Consider the following 20,478-nt stretch of genomic DNA (forward strand, 5'->3'; position numbering starts at 1 on the left):
GCAACTCAGGACAGTGACACATATACTTAGTGCTGAATGTTATTGTCTTTATTGAGTGCTCTTAGCACCTCCCTCTCAGTGGAGGTCCTCTCCCTTTTTCCCCGTCTCAAATGGCATGGCTGCCTGTCCCCTGCCCCACCAATCCCCCTCCTCCCTGTCTTCTGTTTGATGCCCCTCCTCCCTCAGGCTTCCAATCTGCCCCTCCTCTGATGGCTGCCCTTCCCTGCTCTGGTCCACTTCATGCTTGTGGATTCAGGTAGCAGCTCTCCCAGATCTACTGCTGTAGTCTGACCTTAGTCCTGAACTCTAAGTCTGTACTTCCAGTTCCCACTAGCTCATGCTGCTTGAATGCCAAACATGCAGGGTGTTCAAAGCCAAGGCCATTACCCTTCTACCACCTGCTCCTCTTCTTCCTATGCGTCCGACCCCAGGTCACAAAAGATATCACTGTCCTTCAGGTCAAGATCTTCCCTGTCATCCGGGGAGACCTTCAAGATGGCAGAGGAGTAAGACTTGGAGATCACCTTCCTCCCCACAAGTACATCAGAAATACATCTACATGTGGAACAACTCCTACAGAACACCTACTGAACGCTGGCAGAAGACCTCAGACTTCCCCAAAGGCAAGAAACTCCCCAAGTACCTGGCCGTGGGGCTGACAGGGTCTTGGTGCTCTGGCCGGGTATCAGGCCTGTGCCTCTGAGACGGGAGAGCTGAGTTCAGGACATTGGTACACCAGAGACCTCCTGTCTCCACTTAATATCAAATGGCGAAAGCTATCCCAGAGATCTCCATTTCAATGCTAAGACCCAACTCCATTCAACAACCAGCAAGCTAGAGTGCTGGACACCCTATGCCAAACAACTAGCAAGACAGGAACACAGCCCCACTCATTAGCAGAGAGGCTACCTAAAATCATAATAAGGTCACAGACACCCCAGAACACACCGCCGGATGCGGTCCTGCCCACCAGAAAGACAAGATCCAGCCTCATCCACCAGAACACAGGCACTAGCCCACTCCAAGAGGAAACGTACACAACCCACTGAACCAACCTTAGCCACTGGGGGCAGACACCAACAAAAACAGGAAGTACAAACCTGCAGCCTGCGAAAAGGAGACCCCAAACACAATAAGATAAGCGAAATGAGAAGACACACACAGCAGATGAAAGGAAGAGAAACACACAGCAGATGAAGGAGCAACATTAAAAACCCACCAGACCAAACAAATGAAGAGAAAATAGGCAGTCTAGCTGAAAAAGAATTCAGAGTAATGATAATACAGATGATCCAAATTCTTAGAAATGAAATGGAGAAAACACAAGAAACGTTTAACAAGGACCTAGAAGAACTAAAGAGCAAACAAACAATGATGAACAACACAATAAATGAAATTTAAAATTCTCTAGAAGGAATCAATAGCAGAATAACTGATGGAGAAGATCAGATAAGTAACCTGGAAGATAAAATAGTGGAAATAGCTACTGCAAAGCAGAATAAAGAAAAAAGAATGAAAAGAATTGAGGACAGTCTTGGAGACCTCTGGAACAACTTTAAATGCACCAACATTCTAATTATAGGGGTCCCAGAAGAAGAAGAGAAAAAGGAAGGGACTGAGAAACTATTTGAAGAGATTATCGTTGAAAACTTCCCTAATATGGGAAAGGAAATAGTCAATCAAGTCTAGGAAGAACAGAGAGTCCCATACAGGATAAACCCAAGGATAAACACGCCAAGACACATAATAATCAAACTGTCAAAAATTAAATACAAAGAAAACATATTAAAAGCAGTAAGGGAAAAGAAACAAATAACATGTAAGGGAATCCCCATAAGGTTAACAGCTGAGCTTTCAGCAGAAACTCTGCAAGCCAGAAGGGAGTAGAAGGACATATGTAAGTGATGAAAGGGAAAAAAACTACAACCAAGATTACTCTACCCAGCAAGGATCTCATTCAGATTTGACAGAGAAATTAAAACCTTTACAGACAAGCAAAAGCTAAGAGAATTCAGCACCACCACACCACCTTTACAACAAATGCTAAAGGAACTTCTCTAGGCAGGAAACACAAGAGAAGGAAAAGACCTACAATAACAAACCCAAAACAATTAGGAAGATGGGAATAGGAACATACATATCAATAATTATCGTAAATGTAAATGGATTAAATGCTCCCACCAAAAGACATAGACTGGCTGAATGGATACAAAAACAAAACCTGTATATATGCTGTGTACAAGAGACCCACTTTGGACCTAGGGACACATACAGACTGAAAGTGAGAGGATGGAGAAAGATATTCCATGCACAGGGAAATCAAAAGAAAGCTTGAGTAGCAATTCTCATATCAGGCAAAATAGACGTTAAAATAAAGACTCTTACAAGAGATAAAGAAGGACACAACATAATGATCAAAGGATCAATCCAAGAAGAAGATATAACAATTGTAAATATTTATACACCCAACATAAGAGCACCTCAATACATAAGGCAAATGCTAACAGCCATAAAAGGGGAAATCGACAGTAACACAATCATAGTAGAGGACTTTAACACCCCACTTTCACCAATGGACAGATCATCCAAAATGACAATAAATAAGGAAACACAAACTTTAAATGATACATTAAACAAGATGGACTTAATTGATATTTATAGGACATTCCATCCAAAAACAACAGAATACTCTTTCTTCTCAAGTGCTCATGGAACATTCTCCAGGATAGATCATATCTTGGGTCACAAATCAAGCCTTGGTAAATTTGAGAAAATGGAAATCTCATCAAGTATCTTTTCCAACCACAATGCTATGAGACTAGATATCAATTACAGGAAAAAATCTGTAAAAAATACAAATACATGGAGGCTAAAAAATACACTACTTAATAACCAAGAGACCACTGAAGAAATCAAACAGGAAATCAAGAAATAGCTCGAGACAAATGACAATGAAAACACGACAATCAAAACCTATGGGATGCAGTATGGAGGTTCCTTAAAAAACTACAAATAGAACTACCATATGACCCAGCAATCCTGGCTGGGTCATATACCCTGAGAAAACCATAACTCAAAAAGAGTCATGTACCAAAATGTTCATTGCAGCTCTACTTACAATAGCCAGGACATGGAAGCAACCTAAGTGTCCATCGACAGATGAATGGATAAAGAAGATGCGGCACATATATACAATGGAATATTACTCAGCCATAAGAAGAAATGAAATTGAATTATTTGTAGTGAGGATGGACCTAGAGTCTGTCATACAGAGTGAAGTAAGTCAGAAAGAGAAAAAATAAATACCATATGCTAACACATATATATGGAATCTAAAAAAAAAAATGGTTCTGAAGAACCTAGGGGCAGGACAGGAATAAAGATGCAGATGTAGAGAATGGACTTGAGGACATGGGCAGGGGGACGGGCAAGATGGGATGAAGTGAGAGAGTGACATGGACATATATACACTACCAAATGTAAAATAGATAGCTAGTGGGAAGCAGCTGCATAGCACAGGGAGATCAGCTCGGTGCTTTGTGACCACCTAGAGGGGTGGGATAGGGAGGGTGGGAGGGAGACACAAGAGGGAGGAGATATGGGGACATATGTATATGTATAGCTGATTCACTTTGTTATAAAGCAGAAACTAACACACCACTGTAAAGCAATTATACTCCAATAAAGATGTTTTTTAAAAAAATGTTAAAAAAAAAACCCTTCTCCGTCATCCCTTAACTCCTCCTTTGCATCTGTAGCCTCTGATCCCTGTCCACTTCACCTCCTGAGTCTCATGTCCCTTTCCTGCTCTCACCCCCTCTGCCAGCCCCCATCCACTTTCCCCCAGTGCATGGCTGACATCCTTCTAACTGTTCTCTCCCCGTCCACTTCATCCTCCTCACAGCCACCAACATCTTGCTAATCTGAAATCAGATCCAATCTGAATAGAATGGCTTCTCAATGCCTCCAGAAAAATATCCAGTTCAGCCCCAGCCTACATTTCCAGCCCCTCTTCCAGATGTTTCCTGCTTAGTGTGTCCAGCCGCACCGTGCAGCTCACAGAGCCCTGGAATCCACAGCGGCTATGTCTCCGGTGCCCTGCTTGGGGTGCCCTTTCCCCTCTTACCCGGTTAATTCCTAAGCCTCCTTTTAAGACCCCAGTCAAATGCTCACTCTTTTGTGGGGGCATCCTACCCTCCCCTCTTTCCCTTCTGCCCCCCAGCGCAGTCTGATCTACATTGGTTCCAGCATTTGTCACTCTGTACTGTAGCTATATCCCCTTGCACCCACCTAGCCCTGGATCCTGGCCCATAGGAAGTACCCAATAAATGTACAAATACTCGTTGACTGAATGAATGAGCTAGCCATAAATCCCTTTCAAATTAGGACTACCAGAAAGCAGCATCCTTCTCCCTGACTGGACCTCAGGGCAGGGGCGTGCGCGGTTCACCTGGGTTCCTTCATTCCGGTTGGCTGGTGTGTGTTGATCATGCTAAAGCTTGAGGTTCTGCACACCGATAGACGTTTGCAAACGGGAAATGTTTGTGCACACCCCATCGTGCAGCTGAGCCCCTTCAGACCTCTCACTGTCATCACCCTGACCCTCTGGTCTCCTGGCAGGTGTGTTCTTCACTTTCCACACCTTCCACCTGGAGAGCAGCCATGACTACCTCCTCATCACGGAGAACGGCAGTTTCACCCAGCCCCTGAGGCAGCTGACCGGTTCCCGGTTGCCAGCCCCCATCAGCGCTGGACTCTACGGCAACTTCACTGCCCAGGTCCGCTTCGTTTCCGATTTCTCCATGTCCTACGAAGGCTTCAACATCACCTTCTCAGGTAAAGCGTGTGAGGGTCCCTCGGGGTGATGGCTGAGCACTCTGTCCCTCCCACCCCCCCACCCTGCTGCCGGCCTCAGGTCTTCCCAGCAGATGGCTATTGGTCCCCTCCCCAGCCTCTGGGAGAGGGACCTCACTGCTGCAGCAGAAGATAGTTGGGTTAGACACAAGGACGAACTTCCTTATAGTGGGCTTGGAAGGAATTAGCAGGTCTGTTGGGGAATCTCCTTCGGTGAAGGTATTTAGGCTTCACTCTGAACACGACCAATACAACTGATTGAACTAGAGGACCTCAGGAGTCCCGTCCTGCCCTAGTAATTCCAGATTCTTCTTCTAATTCCACTTCCACCACTTCACAACCACAGCAATTTCTTTTTAAAAAAAAAAAAGGGAAAAAAAGAAAAAGAAGGGAGACTGAAATTCACATTTTGGAGTGTTTTGGTCTCATTTGGGGGCTGCTTCACCAATGCTAATTTAGTAGCGATGGATATTTATCTTTGTGTTTGGGAATCCTGAAAAGAAAGCTCTTTAATGTGCATTCGGGGAGGAAGGAGGACCCTTCACTCCTCTAGTACCAGGTCCTCCTGCGGGTCTCATCCTATTGCTCCCAGACCACCCCCCTCCCACCAGCAGCCAGGAGCAGAGACAGCTGATGGGTCCCCCCGGGATGGCTGAGAGCTATCTGACCTCTAGGAAATGGGATATGGCCGAGCTCAGCCCCACAATGTCCCTCCAGCAGGTGCCACCTGCCATGTCCTGGCTGATGGGACATATCCAACCAGTCTGCCTCATCCAGCCTCTTTCTCCCCACCACAAAGAGCCCCGGGGTACTGTGTCCCAGAAGGGAGATGCCCTTGGGAATGAGGGAAAGGGTACTTCTATATCATCACTAGAGGTATAAAAGTCACTAGAGGCAGGTCCCTGGTGCATAACTGCCACTCCGTCACACATGCCATCTGCCTCGGTGCCAGCATTACCAAGACGCAGCTTCAGCTGAAGCACTTGGATTCTTTTTCCCAGTGTAAGTTGCCCTAGGCTGGGTCATGCATTCTGAACCTCTAGAACCAGGCTGATTGAATTGATCTGGCTTGGTGCCCAGGGAAAAAGAGGCAGCAGAGTCCACAAGCCTGAGGCTGGGGTTCATGTGGAGATGAAGGGACAGAGGAGGGAAGGGTCAGCCTCAGAAATACTCCCGGAAAGCATGTTTCCAGAAAGGCGGTGCTCTCCCCCACCGCTGTGGTCTGGAGGCACTCAGACCACCCAGAACACACCTGTCTGTTCTCGCCTGTCTCTGTCCCTCTCGGGCTGTCTCTCCTCTCCTTACTTGTCGTGCATCGGTGTGTATCCTGTACCTCTGTCTGTCTTCCTCTCTGGTCCTCTTCTCCCTGGTGTCTTTGTCTGTGTGTTCCCATCCTCTGTGTCTGACCCCAGCTCTCCTGATCCCTTTCCAGAGTATGACTTGGAGCCCTGTGAGGAGCCTGAGGTCCCAGCCTACAGCATCCGGAAGGGCTTGCAGTTTGGTGTGGGCGACACCTTGACCTTCTCCTGCTTCCCCGGGTACCGTCTGGAGGGCACGTCCCGCATCACGTGCCTGGGGGGCAGACGGCGCCTGTGGAGCTCGCCTCTGCCAAGGTGTGTTGGTAGGTGGTCACGTGCTTTCATTTTGCTTCACTAATGGGGTTGGCAGGACTTTAGTCAATTGCTGGGAGGTGGTGGAACGCACCTGGGCCCAGAGGCCGACAGGACTGGGTTTAAGGACTGTCTTAGCACGCGGTTACCTTGGGTGGGTGACCTATCCTCCTTCCACACCAAACTCCTTATCGGTACAGGAGAGACGGCAATGCCTGCTTCACGAGCTGTTCTGTAGCCTCAACTGACCTTTACAAAGCGGGTCCACAGTAGGCACTCGGATGAAATCCATTTCTATGCTGTTACCTCCTACCCTTCACACACATTCCCATGGCTAATTGATGCCTCTTGCGGAGAAATCTGGGTGGGGTGTGTGGGTGCACCTATAGGAAGGAGGTATGACCTTTGCCCATGGAGAATCCCCATCTGGTGGAGGAGAGGGCTGATTTTACTTGTCCAATGAGGGTGCTAGCTTTTGAGAATCTCTAGAAAGACTTCCTCCGTTCCGCTGGGGAAGAGAGAGAAGCAAGAGTTGGGTTCATTTATAGAGCACCCATTGCAGGTCAGGCGTGCTTCTGGATGCTGAGAATACAAAGGTGAACAACACAGAGAAGGTCTCTCCACTCCTGCTCTCACATTCTGGTGGGGGGAGATAGGCTGTAAACGCATGGATGTGTAGCGTGTCGGGCAGTGTTGAGGGTTACAGAGAAAGATGGTCAGCTTAGAAAGTGCTGGAGATTTTTATAACAAGTAGTCAGGAAAGACTTCTCTGATGAGCTGACATTTTAGTAGAGATCCGAAGGGATTCGAGGAGCTAATTCATGGGAGAAGAGGGAGCAGAGTACCAAGGCCCCAAGCCACGAGGATGCTCAGTGCTTGAGGAATAGCTTGGAGGCCAGTCTGGAGTGAGCGAGGGGGAGAACAGTGGATGGTGAGGTTAAAGAGGCAGCTGATGGAGTTGGGACCAGGAGCCCTGTGACCCAAGGTCCTGCCAGTCTCCTTGCCAGTGTGCTAGAGCAGGCTATTCAGAGCTCCAGGCCCAGAGGGTGGAGAGAAGTGGGGTGATATCACAGGGACTGGGGACAGTTGCTGGCTGTCCCTCATTTATAAGGTTCATGGCTCTGCTTGCCCGATGCTCACACCATGGAGCTAGATGGAACACAGGCCAGATCAGTGGAGTACCTTCCATGCTCACTGCTATCCGCTAGTGGTAAATATTACAGAAAACCCCAGTGTACCAAACAGATCAAAGCAGCACTGCACTGACTGAAACAGGTGCTGGCGTCTCGAGAGCCCTTGAGGTCGGCCTTGCCCAAGACAACCGCACGGAGCCCTGGGGCTCTGCAGAGGACACTCATAAATAGGACGGCAAGATGGTCTGGGCTCAGGCTGTGAGGCCACCTGGGCCCGAGGGTTAGTCTCTGCTCTACCACTTACCAGCTGTTAGATCTTGGGCAAGCCACCAGACCCTAGCAGCTCCAGCTTCCTCGCTTATAAAACAGAGATAACAATATCCAATTCACAGGCTTTATTCCAGATTAGATGACGTAATTTACATAAACCAGTGGGGTGCCATATAATTATCATCATTTTGCCAGTAATCTTTTTATCATTATTTATCGATGACATGACCAAGAACCAAGAACCCTTTACGATCTCAGAGGGGAAACATTAAGACAAATAGATGCAGAATTCCATTTTTGATCAGTTAATCTCAAAGTTTATCCTTTTTCCTGCAGCCATACCCCAGAGCATCCACCCACCCTGACCTGGACACGCATTCAGACACACATGTAACTCCCACTGTGTAGGTTCAGTTTCAACGTGGCTGCTAGCAGCTCTTTTCTGCTCTGGAGAAATGTCTTCAGCTAAGTGGCTCTGAGGGGAATTTTTCCTGAATGGGATTATCCAAGACCACAGATACGCACACGCCCTAAGCCCTCATTGATCTCATTGATCTCATTACATAAACTCATTCTTTAACTTATTATTCCAATTACTGTTTGTTCATGACGCCTCACAATATTTTCATTGTTACATTTGTCTTCTGTTTTGTATGTATTCATAACGCATAGCAATTATAATCACCTCTAATTACCGCCAGCCCGCAACAGAACCTCAGGCTGAAGGTACCACAGGAATGCCCACCTGGGAGATGCTCCCAGTTGCCATACGCACTGGAGGTGTAAACTTAATAACTTACCAGGAACATTCCCTGCTGAGAAGGAGGTGAACTGTCCTGGGCTCTAATTCATTGTGTGACAGGGCGACACAGCCCCTGACCTCAGGGTCCCCTGAGCTGGATGTGGAAGAGACAGACCTGATCCCAGAGGACCCCATTCTGCACCAAGAGTCATGGCCCTGCCCTTGGGAGCCCCGCATGGTGGAGCAGACCTAACTCTCTGCCTCGGGAGCCCCAGACTGATGGACAAGACACAGCCCCTGCCCTTAATGAGACCTCTTCTTTTTTTTTTTTTTTTTTTTTTGCGGTACGCGGGCCTCTCACTGTTGTGGCCTCTCCCATTGCGGAGCACAGGCTCCAGACGCATAGGCTCAGCGGCCATGGCTCACGGGCCCAGCTGCTCCGCGGCATGTCGGATCCTCCCAGACCAGGGCACGAACCCGTGTCCCCTGCATCGGCAGGCAGGCTCTCAACCACTGCGCCACCAGGGAAGCCCGAATGAGACCTCTTCTGATGGGGATGACAGAAGTCGTAGATGCCTGAATTAGCTGCAGCACTTTCCGGTGCAGATGACTGTTTCTCTGGAACATTTATTTGTTTCCATCTATGCTTGTGTTTGGCTTTTCAGTACATCTGCTCACCTCCCCTGATACTTTGAAAACTCTCCCAAAAGCAAGTGCCAGGTCCGGCTACCTCCTGTACACTCCCCGGTGCCCTGGAAAAAGGCCTCAGTAGGGGCCAAGGACTGGCCCCATCTGCAGCTGTCAGCCCCCTTCCCCTCCCCATAAAGGTATCGGGCATGTGGGAAAGAGGAGAGGGTCACGCTGGGGCAGAGACGGCATATAGCTATTGTGCAGCAAGCCGGGGCAGGAAGGAGGTGCAAAAATATGTCAAAGCCCATGTTTAAGGAAAACCAACTTTTGGGAACTAGGCAGAGAGCAAGAGGTATCAGGAACAGTGAGGGTGCTGTGAATGTCAGGCAGCTAACACATGCTTCCCGAGAAGCTTCTTGGGCTTTCTGTCATTCCCGGAGCCTGGGCAATTAGGGCTCCAAATAGAAGCAGATAAGCTGTGTAGATTCATCGGGTTAGATGGGGAGAGAAAGGAATAACTCTTGTGAGGACCTACTAGGTGCTAACCACTCCCTATATGTTCACCTCTTTCATCATAAAATTTCATACATGTGTGCTCTCTAGTTTTATATGGATGCTGTTATTGTCCAGATGGAGGCAGATGAAGAGACTGAGGTTCAGAGAGTTGATATAACTGGTCTGTCTGAGTCTAAAATCCATGCTCATCCCACTACACCACATGTCGTTCCCTAGATGGACGAGAATACTGTGTGATGCCCAGAGATGATGGAGAGCTGCTTCAGAGGGCTGCCCACGTGATATGACTGAGCAATAAACGTCTAAATATGCACAGCCCTCAGCACCCCCTCCCCAAATGCCCACCTTCATCAGAGGGCACCCAGAATACTTACACACTTTAGAAACATATCTACCTAAAGCTGCCGGTCCACCACCCGCCCTTTAGTTTTATGCCCCAGCTCTGCACATTCATTACGCACGTTCGGACACGTTGCAAACAGGCTGAGTTGAAAGTACTGCAAAGCGAGACTTCTCCTCCAAGACAAATGATGGCTATCCTGTTCAGTTTGAGCTGCTATAAGAAAATACCATAAAGTGGGTGGCTTCAACAACAAACATTTATTTCTCACAGTTCCGGGGGCTGGCAAGTCCAAGATCAAGGTGCCAGTGGATTCAGTGTCTGGTAAAAGCCCTCTCCCTGGTTTCCAGATGGCAGCCTTCTTGCTGTACCATCACACAGCAGACAGATTGCAGGCTCTGGTCAATTCCTCTGCTGATAAGGGCACTAATCCCATCATGGGGGCTCTCCCCTCATGACCTCATCTAGACCTAATTACCTCCCAAAGGCCCCACCTCCAAATAGCATCACACTGGGGAAGCAGGGCTTCAGCATAAGAATTCGTCAGAGGGACACAAACATGCTGTCCATAGTAATGACTTATGTGACGTCTTAGGAACCTGAAGCTGGTCCTGAACTGGAAAGGGCCCAGGGAGGAGGGCTTGTCCCACCAATCAGAGGACTGATTGGTGGGACATGGTCACTATCTTCAAAGTTCTAAGGAGCAGCCTTGGGGACAAGAGAACACACAGAGGTACAACTAAGCCCACTAGAGGCTCAGCTCTGAATGTTCCTGTATCACATGCTCCCTCCACACTGCTGTGGCCTAGGACACTCCAGGCTCAGGGCAATTAAAGTTGAATATGTGGTGACCTCAGGGTCCTTCCAGCCAATGACTGTGCCTAGAATAGGGACACTGAGGAATGGTTCGGGGAAAGCAGACGTGCTACCACCAACCTCAGAGATTCAACATATGCTCCAAACTCCCCATATGTCCAGACAAATAATGGGCCCGCCATCTGGACTTGTATTTATATCCTTCCAGAACCTAATCATTTTTAGAGCTGTCCATCCTCTGAGGTCAGTGTCCTCCATATTTATTCATTCATTCATTTGGCAAATATTTATTTTATAGACAATCTGGGCTAAGCCTTGGAAATTCATGGATTCATTAAGCGTGACCCTTACCTTCAAGTAACGCACAGTTTGGGTAGGGGGTGCGGACAAGAAACAAGCCATCAGGGTGCGATCTGGTAGACGCTCTGCCACAGGGAAGCCCAGGAAGAGGCTTCACAACTATCAAAGACCCTAGAGAGCCAACTGCAGGGTCCTTCAGCACATGCCGTGCACTGAGCTACCCCTGTCATCACTGCTGCTGTCCTGCCCAGACATATGGAGCAGAGCCAGTGGGTCCTGGAGATACAGAAATATGACCAAGCCCTAGACCCCCCCAGGGCAGTGGAGGAGATAGAAATGTTAACAAATAAGTCAAGTAAAATGTGATAACCGCTATAAATAGAGGTATAGGAACAATGGGGAAAGAATGACTAATTCTGGAGGAGCAGAAACAGATTTTGAGAGGAAGGTGTGAATTCATTAGCTGTTGAATTAAACAGGGTTTCCATGGTCTGTGCCAAAGCTTTCTTCAGAGCCTCAGAGGCCCTAAATTCCAGGACCAAGAGGGCTGAGTTGTCAGCCCCCTCCTCTTCTTGAATTGAGAGACTTGATCTAAATTGCGAAGTACCAGGATCTTTATCTTGAAAACAAGGGTGATAATTGTGCCTGCCTTATGGGGATCGGTTGCTGTGACTAATGGCGGAAATGATCCTTGTAAAGATTGGAAGATGCTAGCAATTATTATTCAATCTTGTCCCCTCTTCCTTTGTATCCTCTGATACTGAAAGGCTTCATCCCTCCTCACTTGGCTGCCCCCATCGTCCCCTGACGCCCTCCTTGGTCATTTCTGTTGCTATGATACTATATGAACAGGTGGGAGGGAGAATGGCTGCTTCATAACACTGTGAAAGTAAAGGGTGCCTGGTGGGTTTATTTCTATTTCTGCGGAAGAAAACCAGACAAACCGAAGGAGAGAAATAAAGGAACGTAGCGGAACTACAGGTGGGCAGGTGTTTAAAAAAAAAAATCTTTGATAAGCATTCCTATAGACAGACAGACAAATGGACAGATAAACAGGCACTCTGGCAGGTAGAGAGGCAAGCAACTTGTCATCTTTGTAAGGTACTCCAGCGCTGTGAGTTGTTTTCCAGATGTAGCTGATGGGCGTTAATCTGTGATTATTATGTTTCTCTTTCCAGCTGAGTGTGGGAATTCAGTCACGGGCACTCAGGGCACTCTGCTGTCCCCCAACTTCCCTGTGAACTACAATAACAACCACGAATGCATCTACTCCATCCAGACCCAGCCGGGGAAGGGGATTCAGCTCAAAGCCAGGGCATTTGAACTCTCTGAAGGAGATGTCCTCAAGGTAACACTGATAGATTTCATAGAGTATGTATGTTACGGGATGCAAAAGTATGGTCACCACATTCATTTATCTCTGTGTGAATGACCCAACCTTTCTTCTTCCCTCCTGAGTCCCAAGATGTTGTCCTCACTCATCTGGGAGAAATGAGAATCTAAGAGAGAAGGGTAGGCGAGTGTATTCTAAAGAATGTGGCTTTAGAGTTTGCTTAGGAGCTGACTGCTCTCAAATATGTATGTGATTGAGTAGGCATTGTCTGGACAGTAAATCACCATAATAAACTCTGTTGGAGTGGCCAGTGGATCAGGTTTTCCATTGTGAACTCTGACCATCAACCTAGATAAGGAAGAGTTCATAGAATATGTGCATTTGTGTAGATATGTGTGCATATAGATATGTTTATATGTACGTTTCCACATGTGTGTGCATCTGTGTCTGTGTCTGTATTTGGTTTGGGTGATCTGTGTCTGTACATACTTGTGTTCTGTGTGTGTGCATTTGTGTATGTTTTGAGTTTATGTTTCAGTGACCGGTGGGCTATTTCAGTAGCTTCAGTGTGCCATGGTGATGGCCTGCATGTAGCAGTGGGGTTGAAGAAAGTGGATTCAAGACCTACATAAGAGAAAGAAGTGAAAGGACTTGGACTAAAGAAAGGGTTAAGAGAGGGACTTGTTAAGACATTGAACACACTTATGACTGTGTTTCTTTGTGTGTGTGATTTGTACCTCCAATAACACATTGTGTGTGTGTAATCAAAGAGCTGACTCTGGAGAACTTATCAAAGAGCTGCCTTATTTTAAAAGATTATAAGGAAAATCTCATACTAAGTCCATTTTCATCCTAGGCCAAGAAACATTTTTATCTTATTCTAATATAGTTTTATTCCCTGGAGCCAGAGAAGTCTAGACATTAGAAACAACCAAAGGTCACCACTCTAGAAAATCCAAAGAGAAACCATTAAATAATCCCCATCCATTAGGACTCTCTGTAGATATGAGTACACTGTGCTTTTTATGCAAAGATGATACTCTTGACCCACCCTCTGGGGAGTGTGTATGTGTGTGTGTGTGTGTGTGTGTGTGTGTGTGTGTGTGTGTGTGTGTGTATGTTTGGAAGGCATCTCTCACTCTTACCTAATTGCTCTTGAACCCAAGAGGAAGTACCATGAGATGACCAGTTGGAACCAGATATGCCTAAAACAGAACAAAATATGGCAAAGTGGCCCAGGAGGGAGTGGATTCCTATCATGGGCTCCTTAAGCTCTACTTTTCAACCTCTAAGCTCCCCAGACAGAGAAATGCAGTGTGCATCTCCCTGTAAGTGAACAATAGACAGGACTTTATACTTTCCAAGGGCCATGTCTTCAGGCCTCTCCCTTGACCTCAGTTCTCTCCATCCATTTGTTCATCATCAACAACAGAGCCTCAGAGGACACACCCAGGGCCAACAAGGCCAGAGGGACTTCTGTGCTCTAGTGCTGCAGGTGGAATTGAGGAAAGCTGGACAATGCAGAGACCTTCTTGGAGGAAGGATGCCGTTAACTCTGCAGAAGAAGGCACTTTTGAGACTTACAATTTCCAGGTTTTGAGGGGAGGGTGAGCAGCAGTTCTGGGCATGTGGCCTGACGGGGCCAGCAGAAGGCCTCCTGCCTTGGCGGCTAGAGGCCACATGGAGCATGGCTGGTGCCCAAGCATCCTCTCTAGGGTGGTCTGGACTCAGAGTAGCACCTAAGACATAGTCAGCAGGTGTTCATACCCCACTGCACTATCAAGGTTCTGCCTCAGGGTTGAGTGAGCAGCTTAACAGACAGAAGAGAGACTTTTGGAGGCACTCAGGGTAAGAAGGGAGGGACCTGGGGCATCATCCCCAGGTCAGAGGTCAGGGAGGGTTCAGGCAGGGATCAGGATCTCAGGTGGCCCTGCAGGGCTGTGGGGAGAGGGAGATGCTTTCCTGTGTTTCTTAGAGGGATCTTTCCAGACTTCAGACTTGGTCTCTGCAGCCGCCTGCCAGGCTGGCCCTGCCACCAGCCTTCTAACACTGGGCTCCACCTTCTTGCCGAAAAGCCTCTTCCTCCCTTTCTAGGCCTCTGTAGTGTCCTCCTCAGAAGGTTGGGCTGTGGTGCTGACCTGGCCAAAAGGCCATCCACACGATCCTGTAACCACCAGAGCTTCCATAGTAGGGGGTCTGGGGAAGGGAGAGCAAGGCATCCAGGGAGATCACGTAGTTTCCTGTTGTAACTCTTCCCCTCAGGACCCTTGCCCTCCCGAGGGAGAACCTGGGACACGAATTATTTTGGAATGAAAAGAAATGCACGGTTATAGTTTCCACCCTGCAACCACTGTCAGCTGCAGTGGCAATGCTCTTTACACCTGTCGCTCCGATCTACCTCGACACAAAGAAGGTGGCACCCAGAGTCACCGCCAGGAGCACCCTGCCCTTGCTCTGGTGTAACTGGCCCATCTGCCAGAACACTGGTGTATTTCCAGTCCTGAGGATGTACCTGTCCCTCCCAGGAACCCCAGTGCATACCTGGACTCCTTCCTGCCCAGTGAGACCCGCCACTTCCTCCATACTTGCTTCTGACCAACCCTCCACACCACCATACACTCTTGGATTTCTGACCCATGAAATGACTGTTTTCTTGCATTTGTGACTCTCAATCTTTTCATTACCTTTAATAACTGAAAATTTCTTAGACCTCACCCCTACACATACTCCAGCTTGTCTCCTAGAACTACCTGATTTCTTCTGTTTTGGCCTCCACCAAAATTTTGACCTCTGTCATCTGCAAGACAGAAGGTCCTCTAAAGGCAATGGTGTGGAAAGACAACAGCTCCCAGCTCAAGATGGCACACGAAGCCCATGTATATAACTACATCCTCTGCGGTTCCTGCGGAAATGACTAAAGGGACATGAAAACGGGAAATTAGGCAAGGGTGCCTTTCACATACAACTTAAAGAAATTTTTGCCAAATGAAATACCCCCCAAAAGGGGTCCATTTTGAGAAAGAGCCTAATCAAAGTGTAATTCACATAAGTGAATTGAAATCCTGCCTGTGGATTAAGTGCTAGAAACCTCAAGGAAAGAATGCATCTAAGACCACCTAGCTCAGAGCAGCAGAGCCTGGAGCCAAGGACACACCATGGGGCTGTTGGCAGGGGCCAGATCTCAATCCACCTAGCTCTTCTGGAAGCACACAGGGTCGGAGAAACCACACAGAGCCACAGTTCCCTCTCAACATGACTTTCTGGATTCTATTTGGCTGTTGTTGGCAAGCTGGATAAAGCAGAGCAATGCCATGGCTGGCTCCTAACGAGGGTGGGCAAGCTCATTAGAGAAGAGGCTGCCACAGTCATACACACACACACATGCACATGTACACACACATACACATATATGCACTCTCCCTCACACACACGTGCTTTAGTACCAGGAGCAGGGGAAGCTCCTACTATGGCTTCTCCTGGCTTAACTCTTCTGCTCCGCCTTAGGGGAGCTACTGGGTCTTTCCAATATCCATTTTTATTTTCCCTCTGTCATGGTGTGCCAACTGGAAAATGAACTGGATATGTGTGAATATTCAGTAGATCAGATGAAGGGGACCTGTCTGAGGAGTCAGAGTTAATTGCCCCTCTGCAAGCAACAAAGAAAAAAAAATACTTTAAAAACTTCTAATTTGTATTCTTAACAGGATTTGAGAGAATATTATACTTATGACACAAAAATAGGCAATAATGAAAACAGAGGAATCTGAGATGAAGAAAGATTGAATAGAGATGAAAAACATGATCACCCAATTAAAAAATGGAATGGAGGCAATGAACAGAAGATGGTAAACCACAGAAAAATGAAATCACTTTATTATAAGATGAATTTGAGAACTCCTCTCACATCTCGAAATGAAAAAGAGAATTCTTTTATATTCATAAAATGCACAATCAATTCACAGTAAAACTTTATGTGCCAAATAACATAGCATGAATAAATTAAATAAAAATTGCTAGAAATGTAAAAAGTTTTAATAAAGTCACAGTCATTGTGGAAGATTTAATATACCTCTGTTAGTCTCTGACATATCACCTAGGTTAAAAATGAATAAGGATTTAGGTAGCTTGAATAATATAACAGAATAAATCCAAAGAAAGTAGAAGAAATACTTTTAAAGATAAAAGCGAAAGTGACTAAAAAAGAAAAATTTAAAAACTAGCAATTATCAACAAAACCAACTGGTTCTTTGAAAAATAATAAAATAGACAAAATTTACAGGACTGATCGAGGAATAAAGAAGCCACAAATATATAATTTTAAGAATGAAAAAGGAACATAGTCATAGATAAGGTAGAGATTATGAAAACAATAAGAAAATGTTTAGGAAAAAGCATAAGACAAAAAATCTGAAAGCTTAAATGAAATGGAAATTTTTATAGATAATAAGTACTAGTATCAAGAAAAAATACAAATCTGAATAAACCAATAACCATTTAAAACATTGGAATTCTCCCAAATTCTCTCTCAAAGTCGCCAGACCTAGCCTATTTTACAGGTAAACTCACAAAACTTCAAGAAACAATTAATCCCTGCAATAATCAAACTGTGTCAGAAAAGAGAAAAATTAGTATCCATCTCCCCACTCACTTTATTTAAATGGGACAAGTAGAAATATTGATATCAAACTGAATAAGGGCAAAATAAAGTATTAGGCCAGTTTCACTTATGATCATAGATCTAAAAATCCTAAATAAGGTATCATGTTGAATCTAGCTGTGCATTAAAACAAAAATGACCAATGGGATGGATTCCAGGAACGTAAGGATGTGTCAACATTACAAAAGCTCCTAATTTTCATTTGTTGAGTGCATCTTATGTGCCAGGGCACATATTCCACATATTCTGGACAATGATATGCGAATGATTATATTGTGGGTTGGGTTAATTTTATGATGGTAATTTCTACAGCTGTTTAAGTGCTGTTGTGGAAAAAATATTTAATGATTTGAAAAATATACACATTATATTAAGTGAAAGAGCAGGTTACCATATAGTATCTATAGTTTAATCTTGCTTTTGTAAAAAAGTAAATTTAAAAACTATATAAGGAAAGATATGCATAGAACGAAGCCTAGAAATATAGTCACCAAAATGTTATGAGTGCTGAAAGTTGCTTTCAGTTTCTTCGTGCTTTTCTGTGTTATAAGTTTCCTGCAATGAATATTTTATCATAATGACATATTAAGAACAAAAATACCCTTAATGAATTAAGATGAATTATGCTTTGAAATTAAGGAAAAAATCCTATTTCCATTATACTTTTATTAATTAACAACAATTTCTTAATACCATAATATATCCATTGAGTGTTCAAATTTCCAATTATCTCATAAATGTAATATTTTTTAAATTTACAGTTTATTTGAATCAGGATCCAACTAACTTGTACATATTGGATTAGTTGCCTCAAGTATTTTTTTAGTCTTTAGGTTTTACCTCCATCTCTTCTTTTTTACTCCCTTGTAATTTATTTGTAACTTGTTTATTTGTAACGTATTCATTTTGTATGTTCCTCTGTCCTCCATATTTCCTGTAAGTTGGAAATTGGATCCAGTGGCTTGATCTGATTCAGGTTTGACGTTTTTCTTGCAAAATGACACCGTAGGTATTGGTGTGTCTTCCATTAACAAGCACATGATGTCTGGTTGTCTCTCTTATTGTGATGTTAGCAAGTGTTGATGATTAATGCCTTGATCAGTTAATTAGAAAATATCTGTTTTAATGGGTAAAACTATTTTTATAACAATCTGGATGTAGCGGTGGGCTGAACTCTTTGAACTGGTGTCATGTCTATGTCTGCTGGCACTCTGGAATTCTCCCAGTCTGTCAGTGATATAAAACAATTGCACATAGGATCTGGAAACAGACTTTTGAAGCTCCCAGGGGCCTAAACAAATCTTTAATATACAGCACTGTTATTAGCTTGAAGGATGACTTCTTTTAGAAGGCTTTGCTTCATAAATAGTAGAATGGAAATATTGTTCCAATTTGCTGGCAGCTGGCACCACATCCTGTGCCATGCACAAATATTTATCACCCACCCATAGATCCCATCTTTGATATTTACCAAAGCAACAGGGGAGTCCTTCACTCAATCACAAATTCTGTTGTTATTTGCACAATTATCTGGAAAGAAGCAGCAACCTCAGAACCTGGGGAGCTAGTTCATTATTCTGATGCTTCTTGTCTTTGCTGGTGCTCAGTAGTTCAGGGGACAGATGGGAGTCAGGGAAGCCAGATGCCTGCATGATTCCACCCCTGGCAAGCCTGTAGGCCCTCGCTGGAGCCCTCATTTTAGGAGGGAAGGGGCAGAGACTGAGCTTGGGGAAGGGGAAGATACCATGACACCTGACACACTGGACATTTTAACTCCATTCTGCTGGATCCTAGGGGTCATGTCCAGCAGAGTGTGAGACTGAGGCCACTGCCACAGTGGGGTGGGGTTAGGGAGGAGGACGATTGTCTCATCTCCTGGAAGGGCAGGATGGAGTGTTTAGCAATGCAGAAAAGTCGAATGCTTGCAGCCTGCCTGTCTGCAGAAACAGATGGTTTGGGCACTCAGGCAGCCCCAACCTGGTCTCCCCAAGCTGCTGAAGAGTAAGCTGGTGCCATCTGGGGGTTGGGGAACTAAGCCCAGATCTCCTCTGGAAAGGTTAGAACAGCAACCAGTTCCTAGAGCTATAATTCACACCGAGATGGGCTGGGCACAGAACTGGTACAAAGTAGGCTAAGTGGGGCTGATAACTCGCCCGGTGGCAACTCCACTGTGCCGTCTTCCTTGCATCTGACGACTGACTGTCCCTCTAACGGTTGTTATCAGTGCTAAACTCTGGGAGGGAATGTGGGCTGTTGGGTGGGAAGCCCTTGTTCAAGATAAGGCCATGCTGATGTTGTGGGGTTGGGGTCTCTCCCGTGTCCAGGTCTACGATGGCAACAACAACTCCGCCCGTTTGCTGGGGGTGTTCAGCCGCTCTGAGATGCTGGGGGTGACATTGAACAGCACGTCCAGCAGTCTGTGGCTTGATTTCATCTCTGATGCTGAGAATACCAGCAAGGGCTTTGAGCTGCAGTTTTCCAGTAAGTCTTTTTCTCATCTGAGTGGACAATGAAATCGGGCTTTTCCCGGTACCACATACAGGGAGGCTGGGCTCTTGGACATCACCCATCAGTTAGTGGGTTTGATTTTCTCTAACTGGTGTGTGCTTAGCTGACTGTTTCTCCTAAGACATTGTGCCCGTGATTTGGATAAGCTGCCACTTGGCGTACAGCTCCATGGTTACACCTGTGAGTAACTTAGCTGAGAGTCACAGCACACCTTTGACTCACTAATCACCTTTTACTCACTAAAAAATAATAAGCGCTGAGCCTTTGAATTAAAGCAACCAAAGATAGCCTTTCCTAATGGTGACATTTATAAACTAATGTTCAGCTACAGTCAGATGTAAAAAATGCAGGCACTAATGTATAATTATGTTCTTTTTTACTACTTCCTAAAGAGTCGAGGCTTGATTCTTTCCCTTTTTTCTTGATTTTAACTTTCTCCTTTACTCCTGAGATTTCAAAAACAGAAAGCACCGAGGTTCGTACACAGCCCCGGAGTATTTGGGATGACATCTCCATACTTCGGCTTTACAGCTATTTTATTCATTTATTTGAGCTTCTACTTGCCCAGTAGCTACAAAGAAATGTGCTTTTGTAGACTATTTTAAAAGCCAATGAATATCCATCAACTGATAAATGGATAAGTAAAGTGGGATATGTCCCTCCATACATATACATACATGGGATATTACTTGGCCATAGAAAAGGATCCAGTTCTGATCCATGCTACAATGTGGGTGACCCTTGGACACGATGCGAAGCGAAAGAAGCC

The 20,478-nt window shown here is 45.7% G+C and overlaps 1 protein-coding gene across 1 annotated transcript in view; it reads left to right on the forward strand.

Annotated features, from left to right (window-relative positions):
• CSMD2 (CUB and Sushi multiple domains 2) overlaps window positions 1-20,478 on the forward strand; it is a 655,429-nt gene that overhangs the window by 434,363 nt on the left and 200,588 nt on the right. The window contains exons 20-23 of the mRNA XM_059070872.2: window positions 4,621-4,836; window positions 6,287-6,475; window positions 12,390-12,559; window positions 19,526-19,682. Of these exons, the coding sequence (XP_058926855.1) occupies window positions 4,621-4,836; window positions 6,287-6,475; window positions 12,390-12,559; window positions 19,526-19,682 (732 nt within the window). The remainder of the gene's footprint in view (window positions 1-4,620; window positions 4,837-6,286; window positions 6,476-12,389; window positions 12,560-19,525; window positions 19,683-20,478) is intronic.

The sequence above is a fragment of the Kogia breviceps genome, chromosome 1 (assembly GCF_026419965.1).
Source record: "Kogia breviceps isolate mKogBre1 chromosome 1, mKogBre1 haplotype 1, whole genome shotgun sequence".
NCBI classification, from domain to species: Eukaryota; Metazoa; Chordata; class Mammalia; order Artiodactyla; family Physeteridae; genus Kogia; species Kogia breviceps.